The sequence below is a fragment of the Lates calcarifer genome, linkage group LG20 (assembly GCF_001640805.2).
Source record: "Lates calcarifer isolate ASB-BC8 linkage group LG20, TLL_Latcal_v3, whole genome shotgun sequence".
Taxonomy (NCBI): Eukaryota; Metazoa; Chordata; class Actinopteri; family Centropomidae; genus Lates; species Lates calcarifer.
In genome coordinates, this window is record NC_066852.1 from 13,459,261 (window position 1) to 13,481,216 (window position 21,956).

The 21,956-nt window shown below is 40.5% G+C and overlaps 2 protein-coding genes across 2 annotated transcripts; one reads left to right on the plus strand and one right to left on the minus strand.

The window, feature by feature from the left end:
• The first annotated feature begins 250 nt into the window (after positions 1-250).
• arhgap31 (Rho GTPase activating protein 31) lies at positions 251-15,034 on the plus strand. The gene is made up of 12 exons (XM_018691628.2): positions 251-1,214; positions 4,158-4,260; positions 4,823-4,967; positions 6,695-6,777; positions 6,901-7,008; positions 7,158-7,300; positions 7,381-7,588; positions 7,746-7,867; positions 8,424-8,480; positions 8,658-9,302; positions 9,414-9,562; positions 10,023-15,034. The coding sequence occupies exons 1-12, from the start codon at positions 1,115-1,117 to the stop codon at positions 12,093-12,095; spliced, it is 3,936 nt and encodes a 1,311-aa protein (XP_018547144.1). The 5' UTR covers positions 251-1,114; the 3' UTR covers positions 12,096-15,034.
• Positions 15,035-20,034: 5,000 nt separating this feature from the next.
• Positions 20,035-21,546, minus strand: gsx1 (GS homeobox 1). The gene is made up of 2 exons (XM_018691637.1): positions 21,001-21,546; positions 20,035-20,897 (listed from the first exon to the last, which is right to left on the minus strand). Exons 1-2 carry the CDS (start codon positions 21,377-21,379, stop codon positions 20,545-20,547), a joined length of 732 nt encoding a protein of 243 aa, XP_018547153.1. The 5' UTR covers positions 21,380-21,546; the 3' UTR covers positions 20,035-20,544.
• Between the last annotated feature and the right edge of the window lie 410 nt (positions 21,547-21,956).

Sequence of the window (21,956 nt, forward strand, 5' to 3'; positions counted from 1 at the left end):
AGGAAGCAACAGAGAAACTTGGAGAAGTGGAAGAAAACTTTATTTACTATATAAAATTAGCATCAGTGATATATATTTAACACATTCATTAATTATGTGTGTGTGTGTAGAAAAGCTGCAGTCCAGTTTTAAAAAAGAAAAATTTGACATGCATAGCAGTTAGTAACAAGAACCATGTGTTGTCCATCTCCTCACCCCCACCCCCACCCCAGTTTCCCCCCATTTCCCATCTGTGCCCTTCAGGCCCTCACTTCAGTCACCTCCCACTTCCCTCTTCCTTCAGAACCCGTCTGTTTTTGTTTTCGAGCCCGGGCTCTTTGGACAGGAAATTGTATACATTGGGAGCATTCAGGAAGGCAGAGAGCTGCTTTCCCGTTAGCTCCGAGTTTGGGCACATGAAAAAAAGAGGAATAAAAGAGGTCAGTAATTCCTAAACTAGGAGAGAAACAGAAGTCAGCTGTTCTCCTCCCCTCACTTCATTTCCCTCCCCTTTACACAGTCTGAACATTTCAAAAATCCCTGCCACACCACTGCCACGAATCCATCTCTAAACATAGAATATTTGAAAAATCTTGAAGGCAAATCAGATTAAAAAGACAACACTAATGTTCCTGAAGGGATTTTCCTCTCATGATACATGTATGCCTCCTCAGCCACAGAGAAACCAGTGAAAAGGGGAGACTGTGTGGAATGAAGGAAAAGAGGAAGAGATAAAAAAGGAGCAGAGAGAGACTGGCTGGGGGTAAAAAAACAACAGGAAACCAACCGATTCTAATGCTGTTTCTGCAAATCCTTCAGAGATAAAGCAGCGGACTGCCACGTCCCGGCCAAGCAGCAGTCACGCCATGTATTTTCTCTGATCATCACTCGAAGTAATGACAATCTAAAGGACTTAAAGTTTAAACTGTGACGTCACTTCTGCTCTCAGCCTCCAACAGTGTGGTTAGTCAGAATGTGAGCGGATGCAGAGTTTTGGGAGCCGATTGCTGGGATTTTTCTATGCGGCTGCTTTTTGACCCACAGGCTCAACCTTTTTCTCGGGGTCATATGGATCAGTCGCCGTGCTTTCAAGGATCTTTTTGTTTTAATCATCTGGACTACTAACTGGAGCCACATGAAGAATAAAGGGACTAAGCAGAAGACCAAAAAGAAAGGAAGTGAAAATGCGTTCGGCTGTGACCTGACAGAACATCTCCAGAATTCGGGACAAGATGGTAAACTTTTTTTTACTTTGCCTTCTTTGAAATCTCTCTTTTACAAGCAGCTATCATCAAACTACACGTGATTTCTTTCATCAATTATTTGAGTCATACATAGACCAGTACACATTTATACTGAAAAGTGAGCTTTAATGGTCATTTCTTAGATTATCATAACTATTATAACCTTTTACATGCACATTATGTGGTGAAATTAAAACAAAAAAAGAAGAAAAAAAAGTCTGTAAGAAATGCAGGCTTGGTTCAAAGGTTACATATATGAATTGTAGGTGTACATGTGTTTTACGTTTAGGAAGGCCATTCATTCACCCATTGGCTATATTAAATGGTCATTTGTGACTTTGGGTGTGGCTCTTACATTTTTTGTGTCAATTTCCTTCAGTGACTATAGTTTCCTATGACTAGTTTTGTGTCTAACAAAAGACTGGGTGGTGCTGCTGCTTATAGATGAGAGAAAATAATGAGCCAGGAACCAAAGAAGCAGAAACAGACAAAACGTGTCATAAAATATCCAAATATGTGGGCAGGTTTGTTTGAGAGCTTTCTGTTCTTTTATCCCTTGATCCATTTTCTTTCTTCCGGTGGTAAGCCTTGTTCTTTTCTCACAGCCATCATCTGTGATTTTTTTTTGGGAGTACCATGATGAAATCCTTTTTTAAAAAAGAGTGAACACAAGTCTCCCATGTGTAGAGGCATATGAATAGCTATGTTGAGGATAACTTTAAGGAAGACCTGTTGGAACAGACACATTGAAAGGCGGGGCATTCAGTGCAGGAAGTGAGGGAGGAGGAGGTATGGGTCGTACCCCCACGTTATGGATGTCCAGCAGACATATTGTGGGCTGCCTTTTAATGAAAGCAGCTGAGTACCCCTGGAAGTAGCTGACAAACTTGCACAACAAGACACAAAGTGGATGTTAAGTTTGGATATGGTAACCATCATAAAACCTTTTTGTTTTGAAATAAATCTCTGTGCAGGGTATTAAAGTGTACCTGATGGCCTTGGTGTTCTTCATAGCTCTACTTTGGTTTGTTTATAGTAAGAGTCAGAACCGATCCCTTTTTAGCATCACAACCTCACTGAAAATCCAAGACAGTGTTATGCTGTTAGATCTCCATACCCAACAGAATATTGTTGAAATATCTAAAATACTAATTAGCAATTGAGAGTAATGAATTAAAAGTCTATGTCAAAGTCAAAACCTGAGATAGATCTAAAAAAGGTATGAAATTCAGACTTCCTGTTTCACACTGACAAACGTGGTCATGATTATGTAGTTCTGTAATTTGTTGCTAACATTTGGGTCATGTTGCCATGATCCAAAAATGTTCCCTCAGGACAGTGTTGAACTACAAAAATGTTTCACTTCACCTATTTTATAGCAAGGGTTTATTAATGTGGTCCTGAATCTTTATAGGTCAGGACAGTGTTACCATAAAGTACATTTATAAAACCTGAGAAAGAGAAAAGACTGCAGGGCTGTTAAAGGTCTTTGTAAAGCCAACCACTGAGCTGCAGCTGCAGTTTCAGCGTTTAATGCAACATTGAACATAACTGCAGAAACAAATAACTTGCATCTGTTGACTGTGCCGAGTTGTATTTTTACTCAAAATGATCCTTGCCACGCATGACGCGTTGATTTAATTTTATATGTTACCTTATAACATCTGTAAAAGTCAGTAAAGAGTCCAACTGTATTTTGCTGCCAATAAAAGAAGCAGCAATCTTCCCTCAGTGCAGACACTGAGAGACTCTAAATGAGGGCTCCAGAGTTGTTCATCATCCAGCATTTGACCACAGGCATGTCGCTGAAAGTCCAATTAAGTCAAATAGATCAGCGTGTAAATAGAAGGTTTTGGGGCTGCAGGGATTACTCAGACACTGACCATTGCCAAAAATATTCACACACTCATTTTGCGGAGGATGGATTCTACCTTTTTTTGGCAGGATGATCATCTTTTTTGCTTAGAAATAAAGGAAGTCTACAAAAGCAGTAGAATCGATAGAATAAATCATTATTCATACATCATGAAATGAAATAATGTTGATTCAGCAAGCCACGAGGTTTAGAAATATGAGTCAGCATGTGGAACTGAAACAGTCAATGATGTTTTTTATACATTATTTTCTATCTGTTCCATGGGAGACTCTTAAAAAACCACACTTTATTAACATTAGTTCCCAATCAAGATAAACCAACATTTTTTTTTCATCTGTGTGAGTATGTAGTTAAAAGCCTGCTGATCTTCAGTGGGGTCACAAATACAACAAAGTCAGCTTCTCCTTTAGCTCTATGTTTTTACAAAGGCCACTGTTTGTATCCCAAGTGTGCATGCATCAGAAATTTCGAAGGGATCAGCCAGTAAACTGATCAAGAAGTCAATTGTTGTTTTCAGAATTAGCCAAAGGGAAGTTGTGGTCTGACTGAATCAGAGCATGTGATTTATCAGACACTGGAAAGCCTCAGTTAAATCTTTTAACTTTTAAAAAAAGTCTGCCCAAACACAGTTGTGTACAGAAGGTGATGTACTGTGGTTCAGAGAGCTGTGTAGGTCAGTGGTAACATTTCAAAAGCCGTTTTCTATTAGAGGAAATGTCGTAAGTAATACCAGCTACAAGGACTGGGTGTGTCAACCTTCCTTTGAAACAAACAAACCATTTTTAACTTCCTGCCAAAGTCCACCTACAATCAGTGGCCCTAAGGAATAGAAAACAGCAATAGTGGAACAAACCCATACCATGAAGTCAACCTTACGTGTATTGTTACCACTGAAACATTCCATTTAGAAGTCTTTCCTTCTCGCTTTTGAGATTTAATGTGACCATCAAGGTCCAATGTGCGACCCTTAAACACGAGGCAGTGTTAAAGAGCTGAAACAGGACAAAATATATGTGGAGATTCTCTGACATGTTTCTAACACAATTTTAATTCTCAAGTTCCACAGGTTCTGAAGAAATGTGCAGAGTTTATTGAGGAACATGGGATTGTGGACGGGATCTACAGACTGTCGGGGGTCACCTCAAATATCCAGCGTCTCAGGTACTCATGCAACATGTTTGTTGAACAATAGTGCATTTCTCAAAGTTCACAGTAGTAAAAAGTCCATCTGATGATACCGTGCAGCTGCACGAGGCTTCAAGAACTTTGAGTCATAAAGAATATTATAGACATCATATGATACTGATTAAGAAGGATGATCTTTATAACAAAGCATGAGTGTTTAAAATCTTTGACTACAGTGTATGTGCTGTGTGTATCACCTCTGTACATATTCTCAGTAATTACTTGAGTATACATGTACATCCTGTTTGGAGCTGCTCCAGTTATTCAGTAGAAACTGCTGCTACACTGAATCAAATGTTATTATCTCAAATTATGCATTTAAAATTAGTCAATCTGAGAATAAATCATTATGGTATATTAAATTATAATATTGTTTTCTCAGATTAGTATTCAGCTTGTTTGCTGATTTTTGCCATAACAATGCAACACTGCACAGCGACAGTAGTTAGCAGGGGTGTTAAACAATCAAAGCATTCAGCTAACTGTGTGTGTGTGTGTGTGTGTGTGTGTGTGTGTGTCTGTGTTTGCGCGCACACAGGCAGGAATTCTGCTCTGAGGCGTGCCCTGACCTTACAAAGGAAGTGTACCTCCAGGACATCCACTGTGTGGGTTCCTTATGTAAGCTGTACTTCAGGGAGCTACCCAATCCTCTGCTCACATATGAGCTATACAGCAAATTCACCGTGAGTACAACCACATCACATTTGAAGTTTGGAGAAAGGGCGAAAAAAATGTTGTGATTTTACAGCAGATTTATTCTGAATTCATGCTTCACAAAGAGTAATTAGTTACAGACAGAATGGCAACCCCAACACTATAAGTCAATAAGGAGTATTTATTCCACATGATACACTATACAGCCCGTATTTATTATCATTTTTCATGAGTGTGACCTCAGCTCTCTGGCTCACTGTTGATCTGCTGTTTTCATCTCTTCCCTTGAGAATACAGTACCATTAGCAGATGTCAACTGAACTATAAGCAAAGAACACATTACAGAAATACAAAAAAAAAAAAACATTCCCTCCACCACAGTATGATTTATTATCATCTTCATTATTAAAAGTGGTAGTTTTGATGACCCTGCATATTTTATGACAAAGTTGATTGTAAAAGATTAAGTGTTTATGATGTGTTTTATCTTTTATGTTTGTGTTTTTTGTGGGTTACCCTGTTGCCAGGCTGTCGTGGCAAATAACAGTGCACTGTTTAACCGAGGGGCTTGACTTAAAGCTGAAAACATATTGTTTCTGGCTCCTCTGGATCACTGTTGGGTTTAAGGTCTGTAATGAAGCAAGGACAAAAACACTGAAAGTAATGAGATCCTAAATGATGTCCCGTGTGGCCAAAATTGGGGTGACACAATATCTACATTTAATACCAGAGAGAAGTTTTATGGCTACTCTCTGGGCAAACTGCAGTTGTGAAAGATACTTTAGACAGGAGCTGGGGAGAAGGGAACAGGAATACCAAACTGTGGACCTGGTTCGTGCTCTCTCTGTGCAGCTTTCTGTGTACCTTGACAGGCCATTTGCATACCTTGGCATTCACACGTCTTCTGCTGCTTGTGCCTGCCTCGTGCCAGTAGTCCAGTGTTTTATGAAAAATCAGTTCCTGACATGGCGTAATACAAAGAAAAACATAACACTGGAACACCATTTCCCTACTGTAGAACTTTTTATTGTCTTAGAGAGAATGAACCCGGTTTTAAGTTTTTAGATGGGTTGCGTACTGGATGTTGGCCATGTTTTCATTTCCACACCCGTTTGATCTGTTGTAGATTGTACTCTTTTTGGATGTGCTATGTAATTCTGACTTCAATTTTTGAGCTTTGGCCATTAGATGTAACAGCACAAGACTGCACAACAGCACATTTTGAAGACCTCACACATGACTAACAAATGCAACTAACATGCTGCTCAGCTGTTCAGACCTCAATCTCATTAGTTTGACTGCACGCACTCCAGCGTGTCTGTTTACATTTGTTCAGCAGGGAAAACTAGGCTGGTTTGGGGGCTGGGTGGAAACCTGCAGGACCATGCAGTGCAATCCTAGCTTTACCCTGCAGTTCATCAATACACTGATTGTGTTAACTGGTGATCTTGGGGGAAACCAGCTGCTAGATTTTATGTTAGAGTAAGGGTATGTATGCATGTTTTGCAAAGAAATCAAAGATCATTATCAGAAAGAATTTCAAGAGCGTTGCAGAGACCACAAGTGTGAGAATTTAGGGGTTAAGTAGCACAACTTCAGAATTCAGACATTTTCTAAGCCATAATCATGAGCTGGGAATGAATAATTAACACAGTGCTGGCTAGACATGGTGATCAATCATCTAAATCTTTTTATTATTTTACCAAACCTAGATACAGATTCTTTTGATATGGACATACATCTGTTTTACTTGCAGGAAGTGGTCTCAGTCCAGGGAGATCATGAGAGACTTTTATACATTCAGAAGGTCATCAAAGAACTGCCAACCCCTCACTTCAGGTGAACTCCTTTACTTTAGCCCTTTTTATTCCCAGAAATTGTCCAACTGATTGTCCTGTTTGCTTGTTCTTACTAATAGTGTTATAAGAAATGTGACAAGAAGTGTTTATCAACTGTCCTCAGGACTCTGGAGTATCTTACTAAGCACTTGGCCCACCTCGCCACCTTAAGCACACAGACAAACATGCATACGCGTAACCTGGCCCTGGTGTGGGCTCCAAATTTGTTAAGGTGAGCTTTGTTTCATGGATGTGCTTGAAATACCTCCCTCACATGCAAATAATCTCTAAGCATTATCTAATGAATTTCAATGCCTATTTTTGGAAAATGTGCAAAAATAGGATTTTAACATTTCGTATTTTCTTCTCTTATTTTCTTAGATCTAAAAACATTGAAGCATCATCCGGTAACGGAGACATGGCTTTCCAGGAGGTGCGGATACAACAGTCAGTGGTTGAGTTCATTCTAAACCACACAGATCAGATCTTCAGCGGTGGTCCAATGCAAATCAAACCCAAAGAAGGTATGACATTCAAAAAACTACAAACAAAGTAATCTGTGGGAGATTGGTAGGCCTAAAACTGACTTATTCCACCTCTCCAGGACTGACTTTGATGTGTGGAGAGAAGTATGCCACGCTCCCGATCAGTGGCCAGTGTGGACCAATGAAACTCATGAGCCTGGAAGAAGCTCAGGCCCGCTCCTTAAGTCCAAACCATCCTGTGCACAGAGAACGTCAGCGAGAGAACAGTCTTCCTGATACCAGCACTGCCACACTCTACCACACAGTCATAGACATTTCAGACAGCAAGTATGACAGCTTTGCGTTCAGTCATAGTCCCTATGAGTATAATTTACAAATTACATGCTTGATGCTTGACTGTCTGATGCATGCATGATTACTGTATTTATTACTGTCAGAGTAAGCTTTGGGATAGCACTAGGTTTAAAAATCTCTTTGTCTGTAGGAGAAAGTTTTCTGGGAAATCAAAGAAGTGGAAGTCTATCTTCAACCTGGGAAGGTCTGTGGATTCCAAGGGAAAACTGAGCCGAAACGGTAGTGTGTTCATTAGAGCACAGGGGATAACAGGTAAAGTATCCAACAGGAAAGATAACAGTGATCACTCATGTACGTTTGAGGGAAAGGTCACTTTGTGTATATGTTGTTCCTGCAGATAGTTCAGTGTGAACATGAACAGTTCCCCAAGCCAAAAAACAGAGAGACAGAGACAAAGCTAGAGATCATCCTTACAGGACAAGTAGGAATGGTAACTAGTAGAGCATCTAAATGGGTTTTCTGCAGATAAGAGAGGGCTGCATGTTTTAATTCAGGGCACCTGATTGGACTATTTTAGACCACTCCACCTCCCAAGGTGATGCAAGAATCTAAGGGTCATGGGATAATTCCTGGGCTAGTAAACAAGAAAAAAACTCAATTCTGCCTCACAAAATCAGGTTTCTTTTCAAGGGTTTTCCCTCATATTTGCTTTTTCCCTTTTTCTTTGGTTGAACTCTGCTCAAAGCCATTTACATATTAGTATACATTTTTGGATGTGTGTAGTATGACTTTAAAGTTCCCTCAAAAAGTGATGCCATGTCATCGTCCTTTGAAAGTGTGATAATATCACTGGAACTTTTTTCCATAGAAAAGGCAGCTCTACGTCCATCGAGGAGCATGGAGTCTTTGTGCTCCTTACCAACAGGTGGGGCTAAAACCTGGATATATTCATTTGCATGAAAACTGCATTTGCATGAAAAGTGTAATTTCACAAACTACCACTGTCTTTGCCCCATTCTAAAATATTGCTCCTGCATCTATTACAGCGAACTGATATTTTTTACGTGTATTATTCATCACCTGTGTTATTTTTACTGCACAGATGATGACAGAACAGGAAACAACAGTCCAGCTGGTGGACCTGGCAACATTTTCGTTCCAGATGTAAAATCCAGAACGCTGGGATCTGACTCACTCTATGACCTGAGTGAACATGACCAAAACTGGGAATTTAAAGGGAAGAAAGCTGGTGGGGCAACAGGTGGCTGGAGCTCTGGCATGAGCCAAAAGGGGTCACCAGGTGCTTCTGCGCCCCCTCAAAAAACACTGCCAGAGCAACTGAAGGTGTTCAAAGGTGATGACCTCAGCGGCTATAAGCCCACATCTCCGAAAAGCAGGAGGATGTTGTACTCGGGCTCCTCCCACAACAGCTCGTCTCGGCCCTCCTTCCCAGGAAGCTTCTTCCCACTGGAGTCCTCGCCAAGGCATCAGCGTCGAGCCGTCAACATATCTGAGCCTTTTGCTGTGTCTGTACCCCTCCGTGTGTCTGCTGTTATCAGCTCTAACAGCACGCCATGCAGGGGGCATACCAAGGACAAAGCAGCTTCTCTGAAACCCTGCAAGGACACCTCAGAGCAGAGCAGCAACAGTGGAAAGAGTAACACTTTCCCCCAGCTGGAACCGAAGAAGCAGGAAGGAACAGAGAAGAAAAATACAGAGGAGCCGACATCTAGAGTACTGCCAGAGGGTGACTACATCTCTCCTTTATCGTATTTTAAAATGACTTGTTTGGGTCAAATAATATGTAAAGGATAATAAGATGTAATGAAAACAAGCTAAAAACATGCTTTTTCCTCAGATACAAGCAAAGAAGCGGTGCGAGAAGGTCAAGGAGGGATGAGCACTTCTGAACTGGAACCGCCGTCCCTTGCAAATGCAAGAGAAGGCAGAGATGCAGTGCCATCTCCTGGGAAAGAACTGCACAAGCAGCCCTTAGCTATACAACTGGTAAATTATTTGCCGTTGAGGCATAGTTAGCAGTGCTGCCTCAAGGGCAGAATTAAATTAGTCGAGATAAAAAACGAAAAATACTTAAATCAAAGATCACATGGGACCAGTATTGATTGGTTGTTGATTACTTGCTAGTGTCTGGTCTGTCCAATTCTCAGGAGTAACAAAGTCATGTCAAATTAAGTCAGACTACTTGGATTTACAAGTGGAAATGGTAGCATTGTCCTCTGAATCCCAGTATTCCTGATTTAAAATAGGTTAAGACATGTTTGCACTTTTTTTTAATTGTATGGGTACATAGTTTTATTTCCCCCAATCCCTTGTTATTGAAATTTCTAGAAAGGGGAGGGAGACAGCACATTTGGGGAAGATTATGGTTGTTTGTTTTAGAAATAAATGGTGGAAATTCATTTTGTTTATATTTAATCCTGTCTTTGTTTCATTTATTTGTTTTCAGGGCAAGGGATGTTCTACTGGGAAAGAGCTGTGGTCTGACCTCCACCAAGAACTGAAGATAACCGAACCTGAAATTGACCTGCTGGATGAGACTTTTAAACCTGTTTTCGGCTTCAGGAGCACTTGCGAGGGCGCAAAGTTAACAATGGATGTCAAGTCAAAGCGAAGCCGTAGCTCTCCATCTCTATCTCTGTTATGTAGGGAGCAGTCTTCAAATACCTCTCTGAGTGATCGTGTATTTGCCACTGGATCAGACTCTGCAAAGAAACAGCCGTCTGAGTCAGACATCTTATTTTCTCTTCACAAAAACTTTGATGTAATTGTTGGTGGAAGCACAGAAAATGCCTGCAGTGCTGACGTGGTGGATGAGAAAGAGAAGAAACTGCATCCAAAAGTCACACCCTTAAGACAAGACGTACCAGCTTATACCAAGCCGTGCCACCTTGCTTTAAAGGAAACATGTTTAGATAAAGTTACAAAACCTCTGACAAAAGAGGATGCTGCAACAGTCAGAGGCTTTTCAGGAGCAGATGATACAGACAAATCACAGAAACATGAAATTCATCAAGAAGACAAAAACATCTCCAGTGATGGGGCAAAGAAGAGTGTGATTCCTGAGCTGGAACTTATACAGCGGCTTTCAGTCTGTTTGGAAGAGAGACGTAACACTTTGGAGCAACCAAACCTTGACGACGATGAAGGATGTGGAGGAAACTCAGAGGACCTGGACTTGGTGGAGCCCTGGGAGGATCTAAGCTCCACCAAGCAGTGGGTTACCAGTCCTCTCCACTCACCTGACGTGGAGGAGTTTTTGAGCCAGCTGTCACCACTTGCCTCTTGTGGGGAAACTTTGAGCTCAGAGGAGGGAAAGATTTCATCCCCTTCAGTTGATAATAACAAACAGTCTGCTGTTAAGAGCGCCGAACGCTTCTCAGGAAACATTCCTCAAACGTCCAGTAGCAAAACAGAAACAAAGTGGATGTATTTGCCTTCAGTACCTTCACGGAGCAGTGTGAACAGCAATAACGCGACACAACCTCACACAGGAAAATGCAGTACAACAAAACAGAAGAATACAGTGTCATCTCATAGGTTTTACAGACAGATGTCTTACGAGGCAGCTGCTCCAGAAAGGAGAGAGGAGAACTGCTTTTCTAAACACAGACCATACTCGCTTAATTTAGACCTGGGGTATAGATGCATCAGAGACATTTCTAATCAGCAAAACCGTAATTCGTCAGAGTTTTCATCTTGTCAGAGAGGATTACTAACCTCATCTGGGACTGTGAACAATGGGCTGCCCTCTGAGTTGGAGTTGTTTCTGAACGATCGCCAGGCACCTCTTCGCCGAAATTCAGCCCCAGTCAGTGTGTCATCAGTGCGAACGGCCTTCATGATAAAAACATGCCAGGCCAAAGCTGTGCCTGTCATCCCTCCAAAGGTGCAGTACAGTCAGATACCTCACTCCAGACTCGAGAATGATTTTGACGCGTTGCAGGAACAAGAAAAGGAATATCCTAAAATGAGTGCAGAGAAAAGCAACGCTACACCTCCGCAGATGATGTCTGATCTAAAGGAGGAACTGGAGAACAAAGAGCCTGTCTCTAAACACCCAAAACACCCAAATGCTGAGAAAACTGTTGAGTCTGTGAAGACCACATCTACTCCAGAACTGCCGGTCATAAGAAGGAGACATGCTCCCAGTTTGGAAGTGTTTGTAGATTGTCCGAGACCTAACAGAACGAACCTTTTACAAAGACCTTCCTTCAGGAACAGGCAGAGACCTCAGAGTCTTATCCTGCTCAGCCCCCCTTTTCCCATCATGGACTATCCATCCTCAGGGGACGATGGCAAGCTCCTTTCATCCATCAAGAACCTGAATGACACGTCAGTGGTGAACGTCTTTTCTAAAGAGATGGCAGAGAATTTCAGGACGGCAGAGGGGATCACTCTTCAGAACAAAATGACTATTCCAAAAAGTGGACAGAGACTGGAAACGTCGACCAGCTGCTTCTACCAGCCACAGAGGAGGTCGATGATATTTGACAGCAGGAGCCACAGGCAGATTGAGTGACTGAAGGGGAAGTCGCCAATTGTGTGACTGGATATCTGTAAATAGATACAATATATAAGGAAACTTAGTGTTGAAACTGAAAGGAAGGTGATGAGGGATGAAATTGTAGTTAAAATAATGATTCCTTTTTCCAAAAGTCATTAAGTATTTGAGGAAGGTTTAGGGAAGCAGTGGTGGAGCCATTTAAGCAGCTAATGATTTTTGTCATTATCCATTAATCTGCTGATTTTCTTGATTAGTAGATTAATTGTTTGGTCTATAAAATACCAGGAAATTGTAAAAAAAAATTCTTATCACTGTTTCTCAGAGCTCAAGTTGACATTGTAATATGTTTGGTTTTGTCTAAAACTAAAACATATTTAGTTTATTATCATAAAAGACTATTAAAAAACAGTAGATAATCACATTTGAGAAATTGAAACTAGTGACAATTGTATTTTTGCTCAAAATTCATTCAACATTGATTATCAAAATTGTTACCAGTTAATCATTTGACTAATCGTTTCAGCACTACTGACATGAGGGACATGTTTTTAAAAGTGCCTTGGAGTGACAGACATTTAGTTTAATGCTCAAGTCAAGTTACAGTATTACTGAAATATAGAAATCAAAATCTAGCCTGTCACCCACAGTGTGGGGTACTGCACAGATTAAGTGCATAACTGCCAGATCTTCTCAAAAGATGTAAGTTTAGATTTAATTAACAAATTAACTGCTGCCATTTGCAGCAGAAGAGACACTTCCAAATTTTACATATTCAGGAAGATGGAGTATGAAACCCCATTTTTAACCTTGGAAATAGCAGCCTGACATTTTTAAAGAAAGAAATTAAACATTTCAACCTGCTTACTTGCTTTTTCTAGAGGTTTCAGTCAGTGGTGGAAGAAGTACTTACATATTAATACAACAGTGTAAAAAATCTCCAATACATGCAAAAGTACTGAAATATTATCAATATGTACTGTTATGCAGTAAAATGTTGTTAATGCTGATGCAGCAGTGTAAGCAGCATTTTATTTTTTTGATTTAAATTTTCTCATCTCAATAACCTTATCTTTCAAATAAATGTAGTTAAAAGAACATTATTTCCCCCCTGAAATGTAGTGGAGTATAGAGTAAGTAAGTTAGTATAGTAAGTATAAAGTAACATAAAATGGAATTACTTAAGAAAAATGTGAGTACCTCAAACTTTACTTGAGATATCTCACAGTTCTTGAGTAAATCTACTTTGCTACTTTCCACCACTGGTTTCATCTGTATCTCACATTTTTTCTCAGTGGACGGAGGTTACTCAGTTGTCATGGAGACAGATCATTGAGCAAGATCCATTCACTGGTGAAGACTGTGAGATGCAGTTGACATCCCCAGAAAAGGTAGAAATGTAAGCTTAAAGGCAAAATTTGTGTAGGTTTTTACTATCTCTACATAGTTAGCATTAGCGTTAACCATTGTTTACTGACCAAGAGCCTCAGTCATTGTTGCAGCACAACTTCTTCATCCTCTCATGTTGGACTGTGTGTAGACTTGATGCCACAATGACTCACAATTGCAAAGTGTTATCACAAAATGGGATGGGACAGGGCTAGCTGGTTAAGCATGCTAACTTCAGTAGAAGAAAAGAAGTGATAGAAATAGAACCATAACATGCCATGTCTTTCCACCACTGGAAACAGCTCATGGCTTGGTGGTTTTATGCTGAACTTGCAACATTTCTTCTGTACTGGTAAACAGCTGTTCATGCTAATGTTGGCTATATAGCGATAGCAAAAAGGTACATATGCCACCTTTAAAAGCTTAAATTTAGAGTTTAAACTCAACATAATTTTCTGTGAAATTCATAAAAATTAGTTGTTTTTGTTACTCCATTTTTGTATCATTTTATGTAGCTCCTATCAATGGGCAGAATTTATGCTGTATTTAATTACAACCTCTTCACATAAATATTAATGTCTGAACTGAATTTATCGCTGAACATGAAGGACACAGTACAGGATGTGTACATTCAGCTGAAAAATGAAATGGCAAACAGAAGAACTGACAATTAAACTGTTAAACAGTTTAATTAATATTAAGCATTTGATAATGTAGGTGAAGATGTGTTTATTTATCCCAGTTACTAAAGTGAACTTGATACCTATGACGCATTATACTGTATGTAGCTACTGGCTTTGTGATAAGCTGATGTCAATGTATTTTTTCTAAACTAATATTTAAAAGGAAATTCCTTTTTCTGAGTAATAGTAATTCAGTAATAGTATTAACCCACAGAAGGACTTTAATGTGTATCTTTTTTTCTGTAATTGCTTTAATTTTTTATTTCATGGCAGTTGTTTGGTTTTTCACAAGAATGATAAACCAGCATTGTGTAAGAGTTGCAGTCTATGGTGTCGTGAAAGGTAAAATCCTGGAGCTGCTTGTCTGACCATTAACTGGAGGCTGACTTTGAACGCACTGACTGTATCCAATGTGTTTGGACCTTGATGGTGCTTTGAGTCAAAGTCAGAGGATAGTATCTCCAGGTTTTGTGTCTTTTGTCTGCATCTGATATAATTACCTTTTGTGCTATTTTTGGGTGAGCACCCATTCGCGTAACATAGTTTGGATGTTAAAGGAAGTTACAGTATTTTTAAAAATGATTTGGATGTTTTTGAAGTTGCAGTGTGTTTTATACTGTAGTTTGGATGGGCTGGATGAATGATTACACTGTTAATCAAAAAAAAAGTTTGGATGTCAATGGAGATGTTTTTTCTGATTGTTTTGTAACTTTTGTAAACTTGTTGATAGTGAAAATGATTGAACAGTGTGTATTCCTAGGAAAAACACATCAACTGATTTTGAGTTTTGCCTTAATTATGTGGTGATGGCACCGAAAAATGTACATAAGACACTTGAGTTTAGTTACAACAAAGCGTTATGAGAATAAAAATGTATGAAAGTCATTGGTTTTGTTAACATATCACTTTGACAAAGCTTTTTTGGAGCTATTCTGTTTATTACCCAGGATTTAAACATCACCAGTGACAGTAAGGACTGAGATTATTGCTGACATTATTCACTAACTGTCTCTCTTCCCAGGTGAAGCACTATTTTGGAAATTTTGGAAAACAGGCTTTTAGAGTAGGGAAAACACAGATTATTAATTTTCCTCATGTATATTCTTAGATGTCAGTGTGGCATCCCACATTTTTACTACTAGTATGTACTTAGCCTTCTTAATTTTGGTAATAGCCTGAGTTACCGTCTGTTGGTTACTCCAGGTGTTAATAACTATCTAACAAATGAGGTATTTAAGATACTGGATGAAAGTACTTATCGCTATTTTTCCTCAGAGTGCAGAGAATTTGAAAACTTTCATAGACTCCTTCATAAAGCACTTCACTGAGAGGGGCGAGATAAAAGAGGCTGTGGTGCTGCTGTGTGAATGAGGAGCATTCAAGGGGCCCCCGAGAGGGATTGGGGCCCTTTGGAGATCAGATGTGATTCTGCACCCTGCTGCATGTGCTGTGTTTGGGACCTATAGCAGCATGTCTGTTTTGTCATTGCATGGGATGTCTTAATATTGTAGGTTACAGTATTAAAATGTTATTGTTAATAAAACTGGAGGTTTTTTTTTTTGTTTTTTTTTTAAATCAAAGTTCTGCAGAGCATGGCTGTGCAGTTTCATGTTGATCGACTAATCTGTTCTTTGCCACCAGATGACGCTCCTGCTCCACCCTGAGGGACCGGAACGAGCCACTGAGCTGCGGGCTGAACAGACCTGCTGGAAACAGTCTGCGTGCATCAGGTACATAACGTACTCCAACACTTCTACACAAACTGTGACCGAGAAGTGATAGTTAGCCTGCCTTTATCTATAGACGAAAACACCACCACTCTGCGAACCATGCTCCAGTACTATGTTTTACTTCTATGTGTTTCTGTGCGTGTACGCATGGGTAGTGCGTGTATGTAACTCCCCTTTACCAAAAAAGATGTGTACTTGCATCTTTGCGGTCCATTTCAGAATAACTTTTTACTTTAAGCTTCATGTTTCCAGATTGCAAAACCACAATCAAGTCCATTCACTTCCCATAGAGTCATTCAGCTGTAGGCTTACATTTCTGCTGTTTTCTATAATAGAAGAGGGCTGATTATCACAAGTCATGATGCACAACAAGTGTTTGTTTTGAATATTTAATAGACCACTGATACTGAATGCAAGTCATGGAGTAAGAAATAATTCTGTTATGTGTACCTTTAATTTTTATTATTACATAGCTTTATTTTTCAATTAAATTAAATTGACTTTTTTTAAAACCTGGATTAAAATACAAGAGATTACCGCCTTCCTTGTTGCTTCCAACATACATCTCAGTCAACCAGGTGGGTCTCTTGTTCCCAGTTTCTGAGCTGAGCCCTGTTCACACGTACACTGACTGACTGCAGGTGACAGCAGTCAAACGATGAGTGGGGGCAAAAAAACCACTGTAATTTTTTTTCCATCCAAATGTCACGTAATATTTTGATCAAAATCCCATTCAGAGTCATTCATTCTGCACCGTGCCTTGGCGCTTGCAGAGGTCACTTCCATGTCTGCGCAGTTCATTATTTCTCGACCTTTGACACTGCTTGTGTATGGGGCCGAGAATTAAAAAGGCGCATTCTCTCAGCACACTGAAAAAGGCAAGCAAGAGCACGGTGCGCGCGTTGAATATTCAATTAGAGGTTGAGGGGGGAACTGAGGAAAGAACGAAGCTGCGTGCCAGTCCTTCATCTTACATTACTGATTAGCTGTTAAACAGATTATATACAGCTGAATGGGCTCAAATGTTGCAACAGAAAACAGTCGCAGTTCAAGGCAATGACGGGCGGTTTCCTTCCCTGCCACTCGAGCAGGCTGAACACACTTTGTCACCGCTAACAGCTCCATAATGAGACACGTTGCTGCTCCAGTTTCTCCCACTTTAACCACAAAAACCACAGAGAAAAACTGAAACTGTTTCCAGTTCATCGTGCGGGTCGAGCTGTTTTGGATGAAGCTGTGCTAAAATATAGAGGGAAATACCTGTTATACTGACTATAGATGTAATGTTGTAATGATGAAGATGCTAAATTAAATCTCTGCCATTTTCAAAACATTGAAACATGCTCAAATTTCTGTACTAAAAAACATTCTCCTTCGAATAGACTATTTGCTGGCGAAAATGAGCTAAAAGAAAAAAACTCCTCCACACACCACAAAGTCATGAAACGTGAAGTTAAAAGTGCATTAAATGCTTATTGAAAAATATCCTCTTGAAAATTGAAAATAGTCCCTTTTCCAACAATAACCCAGTTCTCTACATGTACAGGCGAGGTTGGAAGCCTGGAGCAGCGGGCACTTCTCCTTTAAAAACGAGGAAACAAACACGTTCTAAATGTGCTTAAGTGTTTAAAAGTGTATAAACTATTTTGTTAAAGTTGGTAGGTTAACATGTTGGGTTTACTACACACGTTTATTTAGCGGGATAAGTTTTAAGTAGTTGAATGTGCAGTGCCACAGCAAGCCACGCGGGTCCAAAAGAGCTCTCATTGAGAAGCCACGTGTCCGTTTCCAAAGCCTCTCCAACTTAACCACCTCCTTTGTACGACTAACCCACATCGGCAGCGTCCCTCCACATAAAGGGATTTGCAATTTCAAGATATTTCAGCTTAAATGTTTTTGACAGTTCCCTCGCTTTTACCTCGGCTTGGTTATTTTAACTGTGCCAAATGGGTCACCTTGGGTTGCTGTCTGCGCGCAAAGGGCTTTTGCGCGCATTCAGTCTGAATTTTTTCCAACTTTCCTTGACGGGGAAACCAGCTGCTGGTCGTGAAAAGACGGCTTATTAATTGTCCTTTGTCATGCAGAATTGCTTGATTTCTAAAGAAACGTACAAAGGCTCTTTTTCAGGATTCAAGTATTTTGTTTCGTGCGTATTTTCAAACCATCGAATCAGCTGCAGCGCCGCGCCGTCTACCAGACTCTCAGGTACTGACTGCCTGCTCCCTTTGTCCCCTTTTAATGCTGTTGTAAATCGTGCAGACTGATTTGTTACAAGCTGTTCTTTTAATCTGATAGATAAGAGACATGTCAAAGAAAAGCCGTAAATAAAAAATTAGCCAGAATAAAGACAAGGGCGAGTCTGCTAGATGGGCGCCTGTTGACTCAAGCGGCTCTCCAGCGTCAGGGGAGCCCTCTCCTCAGCTCCGTCAAGGTTACGTCCACAATTCCCTTTTCTTCTTTTTAAAAAGACACCGTAGTCCTTTTTGCTTCAATGAATTGATCGGCACAAAATTAAGAATAAATAAATTGAGCATTTGGAGCACCGAGCGTATAAGCTCCCCCAGGGCGCATACCCCCGGGCTATTGAATGGATAAAGGGCGCTTTGCAGAGGACGTTGTGAGCAAAATGGGGCTCTATGGTGCAATTAACAAAATAGTCTAATCCCATATCTTAACAAATGCAAATATTAGAGTTTTGTTAAAATGGTTAAGTGAACAATTAAATGAAAGTTTACAAGTGAAACCTCACATCCCGAAAAGGCACACTGATGCAGATAATGTGCTGTACGCAATTTAAGAACAGTTTTTACTCCCTTTATAAAAGTCCAGAGATACGTTTCTAAGAAGGGAAATATCATTTAAAGCCCATTCAGCATAATAAATATAATTTTGAGAACCAAAGCTTCAGTCTGACAGCAGCTGTAGCGGTGCGTAAAATAGGCGAACAAAACTGGAACTATATGCTCAACTCATGGCTTTGGTATTTTTGAAGATGTTTTAGTGATCAGATGACATATTTCATAACTGCAGTTAAAATATAAATATAGACCCCTTTTGGACTAATTTAACTAGAAGGGCCCACAGAAGTATTTTTCTTTATATACATTATATAATGTATGTTTTAAAAATGCTGCCTCTTACTTGACTTGGTACACTATTTAATTTCTTGGGTTAAATTATTTACCGTAAAAAATGAATTATATGCTAATTACTAATTATGTTTTTTAAATTTAAGATAACATTGTCTCAGTTGGAGAGGCTTGTATCAGGTCTTCCACACACCTGGAGCTCATAAAACAGTCAATAAACTTGACCACACTGGTGCGTTAACAACACGAACAATACGGGTCATGGACACCAAACTGTGTCTGTCCCTCATTTATTTTCATGTTAGATCGATATCTTAAGATATGCACACTCCTGATGCACCATTATACACCCGCGTAGTGATTATTAACTCAGTCACACGAGACGGATCATTTCAGCTGGGATGGAGCTTGAAAAGAGCTGCATAAGGAGCCAAGTAGTGATATCTGGGGCTGAGTGTCCCCCAGGGAAAGCAACATAAGAGGACCCCGATAACAATGTCTTTATCACCTCTGTGATAAAGATTACTTAGCACTTGATTTACTCCTTCAGCTCATGTGGCCTAATGCGCTCCTTAGATACACAAGCACATTTAGTTTGTTTATACTGGTGGCCAATGTAGGCTGGAACTGTTCTCATCCACGATTTCTTTTTGGCTCCTTGAGCAACAACAAAAAAAGAACCTTGTCTATGACTTTTTCAGTCATAAGCAAATAGTTATTTTTCCTTGCAGAAAGCAGCTTTACCTTCATGTATTATATATATATATATATATATATATATATATATATATATATATATATATATATATATATATACACAGTCTGAATGGCAAAGAAATTGAGTCTTAGATCTGAGATGATACACTGCACATTCACGCACCATTTTCACCAAAGGTGGTCACGCAGTATTTGTCATTATCTCATTGTTCTCTCACCACATCATTTTTAAAAAACTGAATGTCAAAATAACTAATATTAACCCGGGTTTACGCGCGCCACTGTGCGCTCTCAGTGTGCGCAAAAAACCCAAAATATTTAACTCACACGACAACGTTGCCTACCGGCTCAGAAATATTTTTTATTTAAGTATCAACATTTTTAAATAAATAAATATTTTTCAATTACACTGAAGATATAATTTCAGAGTGATCTCAGCAAATGTGACAGTGAGGGAATTTCTCTCCAGCTTTCCATATTTTTAAGTCACAGTTCCATCCACATAGAATGAATCTAACCATGTATTCACCATGTATACAAAATACTGTCTTCCCCAAAATACTAGTAAACAATGTTGCTATTGTTTTTTTTTATCATTTGGGTTTGTCTTTACAAATATGCCTACCATATTCATCGGATTGGCAACAACAAAATGGACCGTTTTCAGAAAAAAACTACATACAAAACGTACAACATGTATACAGCTATACAATAATTCAGGGCAATTCCCTGATTAAATATTCTCTGTCTATGTACAGACGTCTGAACACAAGCGGAACAGTCTTTTTTTTTTTTTTTTTTTTTTTTTACTTTTTGGCTGTTTTCAAAATTGTGAGGACCGGAGAGGGAGGGGGGGAGTTCAGGGGGAGACGGACAGGTCCACATCCTCCTTTTCGGACGAGGATGGAGATATGGGAATGTCATCCTCCTCTTCCTCCGAGCACCTCGCCGTTGACAGGGACGAGCATTTGCAGTTGTGTGATCCAGTCCTTTGGCCGCTGCTCTTGCCCTCCTTTTTGTGCTTCACCCTGCGGTTCTGGAACCAGATTTTCACCTGTTTTTCGGACAAGTTCAGGTACGTGGCGATCTCGATGCGCCTCAGTCTGGACAGGTACATGTTGGAGGTGAACTCGCGCTCCAGCTCCAAAAGTTGTGTGCTTGTGAAGGCGGTGCGCATGCGCTTACTGCTCTGAAGTTTGCCATTGCTGTTTTCTGTGAAAATAAAGACAACCTGTCAGCCACTGAGGTTTTCTGAAAACACGTGAAAATGTGACTTTGTCATCTTGCTTTAAACGTATAATCAGACTCTGCTTACCGATGGAGATGCAGTGGAACTGCCGTGGGTCTGGGACTGAGTACGCAGCTTGGTATATCCCCGGTCCGTGGCTGAGGTTGACGCTGTTGGATGAAGAGTGTTGCCTCGACAGGGCTGAGTGACAGTACTGTGAGCTGAAGGGAGGGAAGGACGCCTTGAGCAGCGGCAGCGTCGGTGGAGACGGGTGGAGCTGGGACGCGGTCATGCACAGCGGGCAGAAGCACAGCAGCCCGGCTTTCCTGGAGTGGCAGGAGCCCGGCAGCCCGTGCGGGTGGTGCGGCGAGTGCACGGCGTACGGGAATAAAGGTGGGTTGTTCTCGTTCCCTTTGTCGTTGGCCTCCCTTAAAATCAAGGAATCCACGAGAAAAGACCTCGGCATGTTTGCGGACTTTGTTTTTGCGCGGTGCGGTTGGAAGTCGAAAGCCGGCGGTGTAGTGAGTTCGCTGTTGTCAGCCTGCTCTCCTCGGGGACGCGGTGGACAGCGAAGTGGTGCTGAAGGCGCACCGCCGCTCCTTAAATAGTCCTCGTGGACTCGGTTCGGCCATGTGACGGTTACGCTGCAAGCGGCCAAGAGCTCTCAATAGGGTTTTGTGCCTTTCTCTCGGCATTCCCACTGCACGCTTCCCCATTATTTCACTTGTTAACTAAATGAACTGCATAATGTAGTCTATTCTTGTCAGCCCCACCCACGCCGCAAGAGGCGGCACTGCCCATTCTCCCTTTTATCATCACTCTCATTTTATCATAGAGCAGAGCTTAAATTCGCGAGAGAAAACGTTTCTGTCACTTTCGGAAAGCCAGCATATGTATTCAAGTTTTGTTTTAGACACTGAGCAGCCTGTTTGCATGTGCATAAGTTCTAGTCTTAATTGAGTCTGTATGAGGAGGCGAGAGGGAGACAACTTTCAGGAAGATGCAGAACTGTTAATGTACATTTACTAATAACAGCAGGTAAC

Excerpts from the sequence above, each read along its gene's own strand:
- gsx1 (XM_018691637.1), bottom strand. The coding sequence starts at position 21,379 with ATGCCGAGGTCTTTTCTCGTGGATTCCTTGATTTTAAGGGAGGCCAAC. Across the intron at positions 20,898-21,000 it reads GTTCCACTGCATCTCCATCG|AAAACAGCAATGGCAAACTT; the intron begins GTAAGCAGAGTC and ends TTATTTTCACAG.
- arhgap31 (XM_018691628.2), top strand. The coding sequence starts at position 1,115 with ATGAAGAATAAAGGGACTAAGCAGAAGACCAAAAAGAAAGGAAGTGAA. Across the intron at positions 7,301-7,380 it reads GCAAATCAAACCCAAAGAAG|GACTGACTTTGATGTGTGGA; the intron begins GTATGACATTCA and ends CCACCTCTCCAG. Across the intron at positions 7,868-8,423 it reads TAGAGCACAGGGGATAACAG|AAAAGGCAGCTCTACGTCCA; the intron begins GTAAAGTATCCA and ends TTTTTTCCATAG.